Here is an 18755-nt window from a genome sequence, read left to right on the forward strand (position 1 = left end):
ATTTTTATATTGTTACAATGTATATATAGATATGTTTTCTTAGAACTAGAGGTTGAAAGATCACAAAGAAAATAATTGGGACCATTGGTCTAAATGCTACTCTACCTGAACTTCTATGCAGGTATGGGTTGGTGGTTTGTTAATCTTAGTCCTTTTTTTTTTCATAAGTATTCATACAAAAACTAAAAAGAAATAAAATGTGATAAGAATAACTATTCTCTGAGTTAAGAGTGTTGCAATAATTATTCCATGTATGAAAGTTTACAACTTGTATCGTTCTAATGAGAGACCAACAGAGATTGGTCTCTGCCACTGCTCACTTTCCAAGGTTGGAAAAAAGTAGGTGGTGAGATTATTGCCCCCTCCTGTACCACCTTGTTGTGTTTAGAACTCAGCACATACCAGCAAAAGTTGAAGAAGTAGGTCTTGGCAGAGTACAAAAGCAGTCTGTTTTATCCCAGCTGCTTCTTTCATAATTTCTGAGATTGTAAAATCCACCTCATCAGAAGAAAGTAAGATTGGGGAAGCTTGTTCCAAATATCCTTACCACCTTATTTATTTCCAAGAAGGTATTAGTGATCCTCTGTAGTTTGCCTGGGAATATATAGAAAACAACTCAATCTAAGCTAAAATGCTTAAGTCAGATTAAAGTATAATAAATCAGTTAATAAACTAAACAATTAAAAGCCATTCAGGTTAAACAAGCAAGAAAATCTATGGAAATAGAAATATATTACATAAAAAATGAGAGAACGAACAGGGCAGATGTCCATTTGAAAAAGCCTTACAATAGCTGTAATACAGTAGTTGCTTAAAATGCTTGTAGTATCTGCTGAAGCCTATGTAATACGAAAAGCAACTGAGATTATTTTATACCAAACATGGTCCTAATTAGTATACAATTTCAAATTTTAAATTTTGAATAAGATGTGTTACTGGTATTACAACATAGTCAATATAATTAAGTAATGATTGTGTGGCTTAAATAATTGCAATTTTGGACTAATATAGACTAATATAAAAACTGAATACAAAATTTGAATTATTTGTTTACCTTCTGCAGCATGTGGAACAGTATCAGTTGGAGAAGAAGAAGAAGAAGGTGAAACAGGATGGATTGAAGGAGCTGCAATCCTCCTCTCTGTTGTTTGTGTGGTATTAGTGACAGCTTTTAATGACTGGAGTAAAGAGAAGCAGTTTAGGGGACTGCAAAGCCGCATTGAACAAGAACAGAAGTTTACTGTCATCAGGGGTGGCCAAATCATCCAGATACCTATAGCTGACATAGTTGTTGGTGACATTGCACAAGTAAAATATGGTAAATATACCCATTTGTTTTATTCACGTCTCTGTAACGCATTATCTGTTTGTTAAATGTAGTTTTGGCTTCTATTTTAGGTGATCTGTTACCAGCTGATGGTGTACTTATACAAGGAAATGATCTCAAAATTGATGAAAGCTCGCTCACTGGAGAATCTGATCTTGTTAAGAAAATGTTGGATCGAGACCTTATGTTGCTCTCAGGTGGGTGATCAAATGATAGCTAGGATCTAAGCATGAGATATCATGGAAACTGAACCAAGTTTCCTACTTCTAGAACTAGGTTATATGACACATTGTCTTCCCAGGTGACAGTATGCTAAGAACTAGTGCTCTTATATATTATGTATTACACTTTTAACCTCCTCAGGACCAAAATGATAGGTCCTAACAACAGGTAGGATTTCAGACATACAAGCATCCTTTAATGTGATTAGTTTAGTTAAGCATATGTAACTGCAGTTTCTTCTTTTCCCATGAGATTAAGTAATTTCTAGAATAACGGTACACTAGAATAGAACTCTATTACAAATTATTGATTCTGTGGCCCTCAGTGTTTTGTTTTTCTGACCAATCTGCAATAATTAACTGTTTAATACTTCAGCAAAGAAATAATTTTTAGAAGTAAAGAGTGCTACATAATTAAAAATTTAAAAAATACAGTAAAATGTTACAGTCCACAAAAATTGATGTATAAATAATGTATGGCCTTGACTTGCATTTCTTTTAGTATGATGATTTAATGTTTATGCTTTTCACAAAACAAATACCATATATAGTAGAATGATTTTTTTTTCATAATCAGTAAGTTAAGAATCAAGATCTGCCATAAATCTATTTTCATTCCCTAGGAGACAGTGAGCAGGCCATTCCATTTCCACTCCCCATTTCATTACACTTTCAGTTGTATTTGAATGAATCTGGTTCAGTTTTGTTTTTATTACAACCCATCGCTTAACTGAGTGGTAAAATTGTTGCGTATACAATTCCAGATAAACATTATTTTAACAAGCCATAAATAAAAGAGTAGATTAAATTTAGCTACAATAATTAATATATGTTAATGGATTGTGAAAAAAGTTATGTTTAATTATATGAATGCTGAATATTTATAACAGCTTTTCTCTTTTGGAGTGATAAAATTCAAAACTACTCTGGTTTGAAAAATCCATTTTCTGTGCAACTTTTTTTTTCAACTTCTATTTTATTTGCTGCAGATACAAGAAAAAAGTTGAAAACAAACTGCATCGTGTGTTACAAAAAATACTGTAGCATTATAAGCAGCTCATTTTTTGGAAATATTAAATTGTAACCACAAAGATTTGTATCGGTCACCCTTTCCATTGTATCAGCAAAGGACCAGTTCATGAAAACATGTCCTCTACTCAGCGCTTTTTTTAATGAATTTACCTTATCTTTAAATCATAAGACACATGTCTAACATTCTTTAAAATGTTACACCACTGATTTGTTAAAACTGTGTATTTCAGTTCTCTAGTTCAAAATGCTAATAAATTATCCTTATTTTAATAATAATTTCAGATACATTTTGTGAGCATACATTATGCTCACAAAAAACTAGAGGGCTGCCTACCCCATAAAAAATCCTTAGTAACTTCTCTGTCAGTTTAAAATACCTAAAAGAATTAATATAGAAATTCCTCTCAAATCAGTCTAGAAGAAGTAATCATTTTGACCATGTTTATTCTTCCCCCTAAAATCATAGGAATGTTCAATGCAATTTAAAATATTTAAATCTACTAACAAAGGTATGTTCAAGGAAATACTTGTTCCAAGATATTTAAGAAAATTTGGAGAATAGGCAAATATCCCAATTATTCACAAATTTTCATTAATATTTGTGATATAAGCAGTACTATTAGAGTTGTTCCAATTAATCCAATCATTTATCATACTATTTTAGAATATTCACCAATTAAGATAAAGAGACTTAAAAGTTATCAGAAATAAGTAAATACCATCTGCATACAATAGCAGTTTCTGTTCCTTTGTAACTACTTTGACACCCAAAATTTAATGTGATTGTCTAAAAGAAGAGACCTAGTGGTGCCAATTCCAAATTGTGTATAAGAGGAGATAAAGGATATCCTAAACAAGTTTCATCATATATCCTAATAGCAAAAATTTGTTCATTCATTCGTTAAAGTGATACTACTGCCATCAAAGATGACTCTGCTTAATACTATAATATATACCAAATCAAGTTTCTCAGGTTCTCACCTTACTCATGATGACTCATTCCTAAGTCACCTCCTGTTTGGATTGCTGTTACGCACTGTACATGGGGCTGAAGAACACTTGGAAGCTGCAGCTGGTCCAGAATGCAGTGACATGGGCAGTTTTTGGCATTCCTCATTACACCCATGTAACACCACTGCTCCATGAGATACACGGAGCTTCTGGGTGCAATTCAAGGTGCTGGTTATAACCTAAAAAGGTCTCCATGGGATAGGGCCAGGCTATTTGCTGGACTGCCTTTCTCCTGTTGTTTTATGAGAGGGCATGCTCTGAATCCCTTCTATAAAACCATGTCATCTTCCTGGACCCTGGAGTCATGCCTTCTCAGTGGCAGCACCTGCCCTGTGGAACAGGACTCCCCCATCCCGAATTTGGATAGCCCAACCCTGTCAGCCTTTTGCAAGGCATTGAAGACCTGGCTGTTTCCCCAGGCACTTAGGGCAAGGGTAGATGAGCTCTACTCCTATTGATGGTGTGTGGGGTTAACAGTTTATTCTTGGGCGTGATGGTGGGGGTGAGGTATATATGGTGGGCTTGTTTGTTTTAATCTTGTAAGCTGCCCAGAATCACTTGTGTGAGATGGCCAGCTACATATAAATCTTAACTAAATACAGTATCTATCTATCTATCTATCTATCTATCTATCTATCTATCTATCTATCTATCTATCTATCTATCTATCTATCATAAATTTCTAAAATATCTACCAGTATCTAATATCTAATTCCTTTTATAAACTGAGATTGTGCAGATTGCACTGTAAAAGAAGAAGTATGTAATAGTGTCCTTTGATGCCTTTATTTAAAAGTTTTTCAGAAAGCAGTTTCCTCCTCCCCATAAGACCCAATTGAGTGAAGGGTCAGAGGAAGTTGATGTTTGTGTCTATGAGACATAATTCCTTACCCTGACCTTGAGCTTCAAAATGTAATCCAAAACAATGAAGATAAGATTTATACTTATTGATTTATTGATGAAGGAGACAGGTGCAGTCTGATACAAAAAATTTCCTCCACAAGTAGCTAGCTAGCTGGCTTACTCGCTGATTGATTGCACTTGGAAATTCACAGTTAATATCCATGGTAGTATCTCTTTCTTTGTCTCTGTTCCCCATCCCTATACATCTTTAGTTAAAACATCCAGTGTAAGGTAAAATAATCATGGCTTGCAGGGATACAAATATATGAAGAGGAATAGTGAAAGGTGCTGATGTAAATAAGATACAGGTTCCTTCTCTCTTACCTCCTGCCTTTAATTTATTTTCCTTACTATTATTTACTCCTTTTCTGCACTTTGCATAACATGCTTACCTTGAGGGGGAATAGTGTGATGGATATGTCTAAGAAATCAATAATTATGCTGAAATTATGAGAGTAAAAGTTCAAAGCACCATGAGAGCATTCAACCCCCTACTGTGTCTTCATCTTGGATAAAATACATTACAGTATTTCCTTTTATTTTCAGAACAGCTTTTATTGATCATATCTTTGTATATTATTAACATGGATTAAAGTTTTACTAGTAATTGAGTGTTGTGACTTTCTTTTAGCCAACCTACCTCACAGGTTTATTAGAAGAATAAAATGAAAGATGATTCTCTGTAGGCTACCTTGAACCCTTTAGTCGTACTTAATAAATAAATAATAAGCATTAACTTTTTCATAAAACTATAAAATTCACACTGCTTACCCTTAATTCATACATACTTTTTGTATTCTAGGTACACATGTTATGGAAGGTTCTGGAAGAATGGTAGTTACTGCTGTAGGAGTAAACTCACAAACTGGAATTATCTTTACTTTACTTGGTGCTGGAGGGGATGATGAAGAAGAAAAAAAGGAAAAAGAGAAAAAGGACAAGAAAAGTAGGCCCATATCTTTAAGAACCTGAAAATTGATTTTAAAGATATTACAGATAGGTAGATTGTTGCTCATTTATCGTTTACAGAGGTTTTGAGTAATGTAAATTTAGGATTCACTGTTTCTTTCTTCAGCCATTCAAAATAAATTTAAAAATGAAATCATAATCTTTCTGATCTCTGAATTACATCAAGCTAATATCCCAAATCAGCTTCAGCTTGTGAGCCTATACATTCAGTATTCACTCAAGCGCTCTTAGCAGTATCACAAGAATAAGATGTGTTGAATGAGGCATGTCAGATAATGATAAACATGACAGAATAATTATAGAAGAGGGAATTGTTTTAAAAAAAAAATCCTGAATTGTATTTTAGCATATTGTATATGACTATATTCACTGTGATCATACCAGGGATTGATTATTGTAGCAGGCAATGAACAGAGTTATACAGATATTCCTCAACTTACCACCATAATTGGGACCAGAATTTCCATTGCTAAGTGATGCAGTAGTAAAGTGTGATGTCACGTTACTGCACTGGTTAGCAACTGCAATCCTGCACTCCCCATTGCCATCATTAAGCGAATTCCACCGGTTGTTAGCTGAGGACCCACCCCAATCCAAGCCATTCTGAGCTTGTTCCCTCCCAAGTAAGGTACCTCAGTAAGGTAAGGGACTGCTTCCAACTCCCCCTGCCCACCTATCTCCCCCCTCTTTTCTCCCCTTTGGCCACCCTGCAGCTTGCCTTGGTGGTGGCAAGCAGCCCCAGAACTGCGCGGCTCTGGGGCTGCTTACCATGCTGCTGCAGCTCAGGGGCTTTTTGGTGTACCACAGCTCGGGGGCTTCAAGATGCCCCTGAACCATAATGCAGCATGAACCTGCAGCTGCCCCTGGAAGCCTGTCTCCCCAGCCCAGTTCTAGCCGCAGTCGCCCTCACCCCCCTGCACTCCAAGCAAACTGCTGTGCGCAACCTGAGGAAGAACGCCTCATGCGGCCAGCAGTTGCCTCACAAAGGGCCAGGTCAGGCATGCCTTGTCAGCAGCGGGAGCAAGAAGACAGCAAAGGTCAGCTAGGGTGGCAGGGCCAAAAGGGCATAGATGGGGGGAAATAGGCAGGTGGGGGAATTGAAGCACCCCAGCAGTTGTAAGTGTGGGTGGGCTGCCAAGCTCCCGAATTTTGATCATGTGGCCACAGGGCTGCTGCAGTGGCTGTAACTTCAGGGACCGGTCATAAGTCCCTTCATTCAGCGCTGCTGTAACTTTGAAAGGTTGCTAAATGAATAGTCATAAGTCAAGGACTACCTGTAGTACAAACCTTTGGGACAGCATGAAATTAGAGAAGGCTGCAAGAAAAGTTGAAGCAGGGACATGATGAAGATTGCATAGTGGTGCACTCTTACTAAGCTTGTCTGGATTAATCAGCTAGAAGAGCAGGAAAAGTATTACCATTTAAGAATTACAGTAGTAAGGCAATTCCTATATTTTACAAACAAAATAAATAGAATACAATACCTTGTGATTGGGGTTGAAGGAAATATATTGTCTTGAGCTGTTTGACCAATATGTCTGAAATCTTGCAAGATTAAAGGTGACTATAATTGCTCTCCACTCAGTTTTCTTATCAGTTCTCCAAAAATTCTGATGCTTCTACCATTTTAACACATTTACCACATTAGTTTAAGCCTATACTTATTTTAAACAGAATTAAACATTTATATTGCTTTTTAAACATACTGAACAGTTCATTATACCTTTAGATCATTATATAGTCCAATAAATGTTCACATTAGATTTTTACCAGTTATTCTGAAAGAGCCTGGCTTAGCAAAGCAACAGGGATAGACATCTCAGTTACAAAAAAGAAATTATGTAAGATATTTACCAATCTCTGAAAATGATAACTATTTTTGGTTTTAGGTAAAAAACAAGATGGTGCTATTGAAAATCGTAACAAAGGTAACAAACAGTATGACTTAACATTAACAAAATTTCAAAATATATATTAGAGCAACACCTTTATTAGAAACAATCAAAATGCCACAGAAATGTGTCTAAGCTTTCCAGTTCTCCAGAATTCTTCATCAGGCTTTTAAAAAAGGAAAAGTACCCTTTGGACTGAATTCTGTAGGATTCAAAAGCTTGCACACTTTTTCATGGCATTCCAGTTGGTCCTAATGAAAGTGTTATTGTATAACATTTTTTTTTCCTTCACAGGCTAAAAATAACATCGTATCTATGCAAAATATTCACTGCATATCTTAATTTTAAATGCCAAAGATGTGATTTGTGATAGTCTGTATTAAAATTGTAATATGTGTGAACAGAACTAGTAGAGCAATACCTTTAATTGTGATAAAAAAATAAGGTGCCTAACTTACTGCTGAACATGCTGTTTAATAGAGACGGGCAGAACATTTTATTTTTAATTGTTTTGCAGATAAAAATTTGTGAAACAGTTTTGATTATGCTGTCTCAAGTGCAAAATGGACTGTCTTAAGCAGCCTGGACGAGTTTGTAACTTTAGACAGAGCTATTTGGAATAAGAGACACTCTGTTTCAGGTTCAAGTCTTCCAGGATATTCAGATGGCTTATCTTACACTCTAAGTTCATATTTTGTGCTTAATATGGCTTGAAATGTAATATTTTGCACATTCCTACTGGAAACTGTGGAAATTTGAACACACACTTTTGGTTGATTGATTGATTGAGGCTTATTACTCACATTAAGTGTTAAAGTAGCTCTACTTACTACTTACTACTGTTTGTACAAAATTAATCTCAAAACTTTTATATTTACTCTAGATTTTCTGGAGCTCATTTAATTGTTTTTTTTCCATTCCCAGCTAATCCAATCTTTAATAGATAAACTGCCTGGCCACTCTGACCAGTGGTATTTAGAATTCTTCCTAAAAGATCAGTGCCCTGAAATCACCTATGTGTTTGTTCAATTCTGTGCCCAAGCCATAAGACTCTGCTATATCTGAAGCTAACAACAGAACTAGATTATTTATTCAGCTAATGAATTTTTGCTGTATTCTCAGATTGTATTTGGTTGTTTTGAAATTTATGATCTGGTTTTAGGCCATAATAAATGTTAATTCAGTTGTGTTTTTATGGATTTAGCAAAAGCTCAGGATGGTGCAGCCATGGAAATGCAACCTTTGAAGAGTGAAGATGGTATAGATGGAGATGACAAAAAGAGAAATAATATGCCTAAGAAAGAGAAATCAGTTCTTCAGGGAAAACTCACAAAGCTAGCAGTTCAGATTGGCAAAGCAGGTATGACTCTTCTACTGTTACAGTTCTACACAGAATAAAACCATGGATTGGCATTATCGTGATACAGAGAATATAACAGACTAGTTAGACTAGATTCCTAGGGCTTGTCAAACTAATGGTATTTAGTGTTTGTTGACTGATATTTTAATTTGGGCTGGTGTTGCTGAAGTTAGACATCAACCGATGTTAACATCTTTGTTTAGGCTTGATTTAAATCTTGCCTCTTTCCACAAGCTAAACCCTGGAAGTCGGGCTTCTACCATTTCTTTGCTTTCATCACACTATTTGAGTGTTGTCTTAATTATTCTGATTATTATGTATGTATAGAGTTTGCTTCACCGTTGGTACTCCTCATGGGTTACCATAATAGCCACTCTGCTAATTTTCAGTAAGAATTGTTTTATGGTATCATAGAACATTTAAGAGGCATGTTGAATCAATCAAAAGACTTTTTAAAATTTATCCTGTTTCTTTCTGTAGCCAAATATATGCCCACGGGAAGTATGTTGTTCCAAAGCAGCTGCTATTCAAAAGCTTGTTACCTTTGTTTATTCTAGAGGTAGTATGATTAGTAGCCATTGAAAATGTTTACACTCCATGATTTTCTAAACAGTAGTCTAAAGCCATTAATAGTGCTGCCTATCAGTACCTTTGGTGGCAGTAAATCTGTAATATTAATGATGTGCTGTGTACTTTCTGCCTTATTGTCCTTTTCTCTAAATAAAACAATCTCAAATGCTGTAACCCATGGGAATTACTCTAATCCTCTCATCATGTTACTTGCCTTTTCTCCTTTAGTCTCAGCTTTACAATATATATTTTGGATGTAGTGCCCACAATTAGATTTGAATAAATGCAATATAATGAAAAGTTTTATATTCAGTCTTTTTTCCTAATGAACACAGAATTTGCCTTTTTTTTAACTGCTACATAGTATGTTGACATTCTCATTGAGGTAAGCCCTAAAACTCCAAAACATGTTTCTGGGTCAGTCATTGGCAGTTCAGACCTCATCAGTGTATACACTGTGTGCACAATTATTAGGCAAGTGAGTATTTTGACCATATCATTTTTATGCATATTTTCCACCTCCAAGCTGTATAAACCTGGATGCTTATTGGATATAAGCATATCAGGTGATGTGTATTTGTGTAATGAGGGAGGGTGTGGCTTAAGGAGATCAACACCCTATATCAAGGTGTGCATAATTATTAGGCAGCTTCTTTTCCTCAGGCAAAATGGGCCAAAAAAGAGATTTGACTGACTCTGAAAAGTCAAAAATTGTAAAGTCTTTCAGAGGGATGCAGCACTCGTGAAATTGCTAAGATATTGGGGCGTGACCACAGAACCATCAAATGCTTTGTTGCAAATAGTCAACAGGGTTGCAAGAAATGTGTTGAGAAAAAAAGACGCAAATTAACTGCCAAAGACTTAAGAAGGATCAAACATGAAGCTACCAGGAACCCATTATCCTCCAGTGCTGTCATATTCCAGAACTGCAACCTACCTGGAGTGCCCAGAAATACAAGGTGTTCAGTGCTCAGATACATGGCCAAGGTAAGGAGGGCTGAAACTCGACCACCACTGAACAAGACACATAAGTTGAAATGGCAAGACTGGGCCAAGAAATACCTGAAGACAGATTTTTCAAAGTTTTTATGGACTGATGAGATGAGAGTGACTCTTGACGGACCAGATGGATGGGCCCGTGGCTGGATCAGTAACGGGCACAGAGCTCCACTTCGACTCAGACGCCAGCAAGGTGGAGGTGGGGTACTGGTATGGGCTAGCATTATTAAAGATAAGCTAGTTGGACCTTTTCGGGTTGAAGATGGACTCAAAATCAGCTCCCAAACCTACTGCCAGTTTTTAGAAGACACTTTCTTCAAGCAGTAGGAAAAAGTCTGCATCTTTCAAGAAGAACATGATGTTTATGCAGGACAATGCTCCATCGCATGCATTCAAGTACTCCACTGTGTGGCTAGCCAGTAAAGGCCTCAAAGAGGAAAGAAAATGACATGGCCCCCTTCCTCACCTGTCCTAAACCCTTCTGAGAACTTGTGGGCCCTTCTTAAACAGGAGATTTACGGTGAAGGAAAACAGTACACCTCTCTGAACAGTGTCTGGGAGTCTGTGGTTGCTGCTGCACAAAAAGTTGATCATCAACAGATCAAGAAACTGACAGAGTCCAACAGGCTTATGACTGTTATTGCAAAGAAGGGTGGCTATATTGGTCACTGATTTTTTTGTTTGAAATGTCAGAAATATTTATTAGTAAATTTTGAGTTGTTTGTTTATTATTCTCACTTTAACAGATGAAAATAAACAAGTGAGATGGGGGAATTTTCATTTTTCATTTAGTTGCATAATAATTCTGCACACTAATAGTTGCCCAATAATTGTGCACACATAGATATGCTCCTAAGAAAGCCAAAACCTCACTTTTACTTTCTTAAATATTCAGGTTTGAGGTTTATTAACGTTTTGGATTGACCGAGAGCACTGTAGTTGTTCAATAATGCAATTCATCCTCAAAAATACAACTTGCCTAATAATTGTGTACGCAGTGTATGTGATTAAGATCTTTTTGCATTAAAATATAGTTTTGGCACTCTGAAACCACATTTGCTACTGTCCACATCATTCTAGACTTCAAAGAGATTATTTTAATCTCTTCACTATTTTTACATTACCAAGGCACAAATAGAGGATGGATAAGAGTTGGCTTGGCAATAGTGCATGTGAAAAAGGTTTGGGTATCCTTCTTGATCACAAGTTAAAAATGAACCAGCAGTTGTGATATAGCTGTTGAAAGGGAAAATGTTATCTTGGGGTTCAATTAACAGGAGCATAAAGTCCTAATCACAGGCAGTAATTGGTCCGCTTTACTTTGCCCTAGTCAGACACCACTTGGAATACTACGTATATCCAGTTCTGGCACCATAGTTCAAAAATGCCAATGACAAATTGAAGGAAATTCAGAGAGGGCTGCCAGTGGTGAAACCTGTGAGGAATTATTAAAGGATCTGGGTATGTTTAGACTACAGAAGAGATGACTGAAGGGACATATGACAGCAGTCTTCAAATGATTGTCACATAGAAGAGGGAATAGACTTATTTTCTGTTGTTCACGAAGCCAGAACCAGAATTGATGGGTTAAAACTACAAACAAATTGGTGCAGGCTAAATGTCAGGAGAAATTTCCTGACTGTACAAGTTATCAGCCAGTGGAACAGGCTGCCACATGAAAAGGTGAGTTCTTCACTGAGTCTTTAAACAGAGGCTAAATGGTAATCTCTCAGAGATACTTTACTGAATTTTGAACTGAGGATTTACTCTAGATGGTACCTTAAGGTACCTTTCAACTCTATGAAACTGGTGGCTAGGTCTGTGAATGCTATTTAAGAATTCTATTTATATGACAAAGAATTAACTAGGTCTCTTTTCTTCATGAAAGGGTTGCTGATGTCTGCAGTCACAGTCATCATTCTTGTATTATATTTTGTAATTGATACCTTCTGGGTCCAGAAACGTCCTTGGCTTGGAAAATGTACACCAATATATATACAGTATTTTGTGAAATTTTTCATCATTGGTGTAACTGTTCTGGTTGTGGCTGTTCCAGAGGGTCTTCCACTTGCAGTAACTATCTCACTGGCTTACTCTGTAAAGGTATGAGCAAAAAATTGTGATTTGATACATAATATTTTAATCTGTAATAATTAAGTGTGGGATTTTTTTACCTAAGGAAACTACACTTCAGTGATGTTTGTTTGTTTGAAGTGGTTATTTAATGGCTTAATTCACTTATTTTCAAATTGTATATGCCACTTCAATCAAAGACTCCAAATGGCTTACAACTTGTGCAGTACAACAAGCAAAACAAAATAGTAATCAATCGTTACCAAATCAACGTATCAGTGTTTAATAACTGAGAAAAAAACACCACCACAAAGGTTCTCATAAAAAGTTGCTAAATAATATGTTTATATCTGGAAAGAGTAATAAAATGCATTCCCTGAAAACTCTGCAGAACAGCAGCATATTAACTGCCTTCCTGAATATTAACAGGGATGGAGCCATCTTAATAGGGTGGAGGGAACAACAATAAGGATATTTCATTGGGTAGACTATCTCAGAAAGTCTTTCAGAATGCCCTCCCTGGTAGTATGTATTGGGTAGATTCTACATGGAGTAACTGGTGTCAAAGGTATCCAGAACCCAAGCTGTGTAGGGTTTTATGTGTAATAGCAAGCTCCTTGGAAGTGGTAGACAATGAAGCTCCTCCAGTAAAGGTAGTTCTCCACTGTTAGCAGGCAGGCCAGGCAACTGCATTTTACTTCAGCTGTAGTGGTCTCCAGGGCAGCCACATGTAGACTGGATTCCAGTAGTCCAAGTGACAACAGCATAAATAACCATTAGTAGCACCCTCTGCTGCAAAAATGGTCACAGCTGACACATCAGCCAAAATTGAGCAAACACTTTCCATCTGCTGCTGTACAGGAGCCACAAGTATAGGAGAACTCCCAGATGGAGAAGCAGCTCTTTCTGAGGGAACACAACTACAGATGGAACAGTACAGTACACTACACTTCAAAGAAAATGTGCAAAAATGACTGAGAGCTTCCTCCGTCACATGGCTTTTTGCCTTGCTTAACCCCTGGTGCATGTGAGTCCACTTCAGAGCCTTATGTGCCTGTTCAGAACTTGATGGAGAGGTTCAGCAATAATATGCCTTGGTGGCAGCTGGTGAAAATCTCCTTAAGAAAGAGCAAAAGAAAAAATGACAAGACAAAGGAGTGATAAGAACAATTACAGAAAGAGCTATCAAAGCCAAAGGGTACAGCCAAATACCAGAACACAGGGCATTACATGAACAGATGGGAGCCCCATGATGGAGGTGGCAAATGAAAGAGTGCAGCAAGCAAAAACAGTCTATTTAATTTATCTGGTCTAGTGGCTAGCACTTTTACCATCTTGAATATAAATTTTATTTATTTAAAAGATTTGTATGGCTGCCCATCTTAGAGCACAACTCTGGGAGGCTCACAACAATAATAAAACTACAAACCATAAAAACAAAAACTAAAAAAACCCTGATGCCTCAACCATCTCCTGGGATGCCCCAATAACCATCCATAGGTTCACATCACTCTGCCCCAGTGCCTGGGTCAGGAAGCACTGGGCATAGGTCTTGATGGCCTTCTGGAAGGCTAAAAGGTTGAAGGCCTGCCAGATTCTTTCCAAACATTCCAAATATGTATTCTTCTTGATATTATCTTTGTCTGGGATCTACTGGAAAGCCATTATATTTGTGTTCATATAGGAACCTCAGCTTGGGAAAGATAGTAACAAATACTTTCTAAGAATCTCTTAATGCTGTTCAGACTTGATTTTGTCCTTTTTTGAAACAGAAAATGATGAAAGATAACAACTTGGTCAGACATCTGGATGCTTGTGAAACAATGGGAAATGCAACAGCCATTTGCTCAGATAAAACAGGAACACTGACAATGAACAGAATGACAGTGGTCCAAGCATATATCAGTGAAAAGCACTATAAAAAAATACCAGAGGTGCAAGCTATTCCTGATAAAACCTTATCATATCTTGTAACAGGAATCTCTGTTAATTCTGCTTATACTTCCAAAATCTTGGTAAGTGTATGTTGAAACAAGCTTTAACACTGAGTATGTTTCAGTCCAAGCTAAGCAATTAATATTTTGTTGTTTTCAAGAAAACCTAAATATATATTTAACATCAAAATCAGTATGTGTGAAACTACTTAGATTTAATTTGTTAAAAGTAAATAAATCTAGTAAAACTCTTTTTAAATATGTATGACCTGTTACAATATTTGTACATTAACAGAACTTTACTAAACTAATGCAGAGACCTTTCTTGAAACTAATGCTAGTAGTTGAGTTCTCTGGGTTTTAATGATACTGTTGAAAATTAACATTTAAATGTAAAATGCTATATTTGCATTTGCTCTTTAAAGTTTAACTAATTTTAAATTTATAAAGCATAATAAAACTTGATTCTGGATAATGTAGCATTAATTGTCACTCAAACTGATACTTGACTTAATTTATGGATTGATAAACCATTGAACCATCTATTGAAGATGCAAACAAATGTATATAACATATTCTTAGAGTGTTTTTTTCCCCCCAAACTGGGTTCTGCAAAACCCTTGAGGCCTGCGACTACTTAAATGGGTTCTGTGGAGATAAAACAAGAAAACAAAACATGTACTAAGGCTTAGTCCCTTACAGAAAGTTTATTTTCCCCTAATCTTCTGCAAGGGACTAAGGAGAAAACAAAGACATTTGAACATAGTCAGCCATCTGATTCCACCTCAGTGCTGCTCTCAGAAATGTTCTACAGAAATTCTTCAGCTGACATTAAGGTGTTCTAGGATGTTAAAAAAGTTTGGAAACCCCTGTCATAGAGATACATTACTAGAGATTGGAGACTATGTATAGAGAGGGAGAAGGGCCTTAAAAGACCCACCACCAAATACAATCCATGTTTGGCAGCTGCCAAATTCTCTGCAGCAGCCCCCACCCTATTTTTGCAATTCCCAGATATGCAGCAAAAGCAATTTTTTGAGAAGTTATCGGCATGATCAGTAATTTGAATCTTACTTGCTATGTATCATTTTATGCAAGCCTCCACAACTGCAAATCAACATTTGTGGCAATGTATGGTTATGTTTTTAGATTGCAATAGCTTGTAACAATTATTTAGTTTGATATAATTAAAAAGACTTCTCATGTGGAAAACTGGAACGTAAAACCCTGAAATAATACTGCACATATTTGGTGGGGAGGGAGTACAGCTTATTGAGAAGTTGTCTTTATCAATTCCTTATCTGAGATTAAAATATACATTTGATATTGCACATGCACAAAAATGTCAAACACTTTTCTAAATTAATTTATCTGACTCCCCAATTGTGAATAATTCTTAAAGTTGCACTTGAAGACAAATGGCAATTATAAGTAATCCCACTGGGCTTTTAATATTCTACAAAATGTTCTTCATTTTAGTTTCCATAGTGTGCTTCTTGAGAAATGTGCTTTTGTTGAAGCTACATGTAAGACATGTAATTTAAGCATAGAATTCATAATTTACAAATGGTTTCCAAAAGATTAAATCCTAAGTTATTGTGGTATATTTTAACTCAAACAATTTCCTTGTCAAAAAGATTGCTTTATCTTTCAGCCTCCTGAAAAGGAAGGTGGCCTTCCTCGCCATGTTGGTAATAAAACTGAATGTGCCTTGCTGGGATTACTTCTGGATTTGAAACGAGATTACCAGGATGTTAGAAATGAAATACCAGAAGAGGCACTCTATAAAGTCTACACCTTCAACTCTGTTAGAAAATCTATGAGCACCGTGTTAAAGAACTCTGATGGCAGTTTCCGGATCTTCAGCAAGGGTGCTTCAGAGATAGTACTTAAAAAGCAAGTTAGCTTTTGTATTTGGGAACTCTGTCGTATAGAAGATTGATTAGATTCTTGAAATAGTATTCCCTGGCATTTAAATAACTCTAATGTATAGAAATTTGATTAAATACTTGAAATGGTATTCCCTTGCAGTTAAACACAGTATTTGTTACTTCTCTGTAGCGCTTAAAGCGGACTAATTTTAAAAACTTCTCATAAGGTACTGGAATTGGCAGTATAACATATTCTATTTAGAATATTTGCTTTGCTGATAAAGTTGAACAAGCTGCCTTCATAGTTAATTTAAGGCTGTTTTTAATCTGTGTTAGCAATTGAAAGCTTTTGTTTGACAAGATACAGTGCTAGATTAATTTATAATCTATATTTTTAACACAGCTCCTTAATTTTAGAAACAGTTAAGTCTTCCTTGGCTATTTTTCATTTGTTCACATTTTTTTATTTGAATGACTATAACCAAGCCAAATATATTCTCCTTCGTGATTTTTAAATGCAAAACTGGATTGATGATTGTACAGTTGAGTATGAATGGATTGGATAAAAGGAGAGTTGGGAGGTTGTGCAGCTATGGTCCCATAATCTTTTAATTTTAGCTAGTACTATGAATCTTATTATTCATTGAATTTACTGCTGAAGATAATGGCATTTGCTGGGAAGCTTTTGCCAGTTCAGTTCTTTAACTGCTTCCTTACTGTTGTGTCTTATTTATGGAATCCTGTAGTTAGCTATAGTTGTGAAGGCTTATTATTCTTTCATTAATTAAAAAAAATGACAAATAGTGAAAGGAGTGCAGTTTCTTGTTGGAACTGGTTCTTTTATACTTAAGACTTTTTGGGGAGGAGGGTGGGAGGAGTGCCTTCTAGTCAATTTTGACTCCTGGCGACTGCCTGGATTAGTCCCTGCAATTTTCTTGGCAACATTTTGGAAATGGTTTGCCATTGCCTCCTTCCTAGGGCTGAGAGAGAAACTTGCCCAAGGTCACCCAGCTGGCTTTGTGCCTAAGGCAAGACTAGAACTTATGGTCTCCCACTTTCTAGCCTGATGCCTTTAACCACTATACTAAACTGGCTCTTACTTACTGTATGGCCTAACTCTAATATTTTTAATCTGTTAGACTGTACATCAAAATATTTCTACTTAGGTTTCTTCTGAGTTGCATTTGCTTCTCCCAAGCCATATTATCTTACAATAATACATTATGAATTCACAATTATTTTCAACAAATTGCACATTATCCTTTTCATTATTTTCCCTAACATTCTCCCAATTTCTCTTTATCACTGAACCGTGGTATAATTTTTTTTCCATATTGTTCAGTGGAGTTGTATGAAATATCCTTAAACTGAAAGTATTTGAAAAACTTATTAGGCATTGAGAGTGAGTTCTTTGAACTAGAAGAGTTTTCATTGGCATTCAGAACTTGAAATGGATTATATTTTGTTTGTAGGTGTTTCAAGATACTAAGCGCTAATGGTGAACCAAAAGTATTCAGACCAAGAGACCGTGATGATATTGTAAAAACTGTTATAGAACCTATGGCATCAGAGGGACTCAGAACTATATGTCTAGCATTCAGAGACTTCCCAGCTGGAGAACCTGAACCAGAATGGGATAATGAAAATGATATTGTCACTGGTCTTACATGCATTGCTGTTGTAGGCATTGAAGATCCTGTGAGACCTGAGGTAGGGCAAAACATCCTTAAGTGGTGATTTGAGGATTTAATAGCCATTGATTTAAGCTTTTGTCTTCAAGGCCTTTCTGCAAATGAGTAATAGCTATCCTTAGTGCTGTTTTTAGTGAAGCGACACACGTCATGATCTTGTGGAAGGCAGATGAGCTCCCACACTTCTTTAGGAAAAACTAAGCAAACTGCCGTTGTTCTTTATTAAAGATTAGTGATTGAAATAATATTCACTATAATAGGCATATGTATTTAATCTAAAATTTCTTAAATGTCACAGAAATATGTTCGTACTCATCTGAACAATTCTGAAGCTGTTTCTCCAAAATGCAGATGTAATAATGCCTTTTGTGCTATATGATGTGACTGATATAGTTTTACTTTTCAAATATACTCCCTAAGAACTCAGTTTTGTCTCAGGATTACAGTAAATTCTTTGTACATCAATTAAACAATAACTTGTTCTAGTCTCTCATTTTGCCTGAACCTCTTAGTAAGTCAGCTGCTAGTAAGCATAAAATCGTATGCTGATGAATATATTCAATGAGTTGACTGTCTCAGTTATAGCAGCATGCTTAGACAACTTAGTGCCCTTCTAATGTTTTAAGTTGCAGTTCCCAGATACTTGTCATTGGGTTCAGGGGTTGATGGGAGTTTAATTCCCAAACATTGGGAGGATACCAATTGCCTAACTATGACCATAGGGACACTATAGTCACATATTTCTATGTAATGTATATCTTTAGGACTTGAAAGAACAAGTTATGGATGGATCATCATGGAGAAAGTCTATGTGGTCACTAGGAGTCAAAAACGATTTGATGGCACATGATCAATCAAATATACATAACATTTATTGTATCAGTACTGTGTCCCAATAACAT

The 18755-nt window shown here is 36.2% G+C and overlaps 1 protein-coding gene across 3 annotated transcripts in view; it reads left to right on the top strand.

Annotated features, from left to right (window-relative positions):
• The window catches only part of ATP2B1 (ATPase plasma membrane Ca2+ transporting 1), a 78963-nt gene that overhangs the window by 44634 nt on the left and 15574 nt on the right, over positions 1-18755 (top strand). For all 3 annotated transcript variants that reach the window (XM_063308943.1, XM_063308941.1, XM_063308942.1), the window contains exons 5-13: positions 1064-1318; positions 1399-1524; positions 5297-5440; positions 7353-7391; positions 8560-8715; positions 12173-12387; positions 14130-14372; positions 15946-16187; positions 17635-17872. In XM_063308943.1, the coding sequence (XP_063165013.1) occupies positions 1064-1318; positions 1399-1524; positions 5297-5440; positions 7353-7391; positions 8560-8715; positions 12173-12387; positions 14130-14372; positions 15946-16187; positions 17635-17872 (1658 nt within the window). The remainder of the gene's footprint in view (positions 1-1063; positions 1319-1398; positions 1525-5296; positions 5441-7352; positions 7392-8559; positions 8716-12172; positions 12388-14129; positions 14373-15945; positions 16188-17634; positions 17873-18755) is intronic.

This window comes from Candoia aspera, chromosome 7, assembly GCF_035149785.1.
Source record: "Candoia aspera isolate rCanAsp1 chromosome 7, rCanAsp1.hap2, whole genome shotgun sequence".
In the NCBI taxonomy this organism is placed as follows: Eukaryota; Metazoa; Chordata; class Lepidosauria; order Squamata; family Boidae; genus Candoia; species Candoia aspera.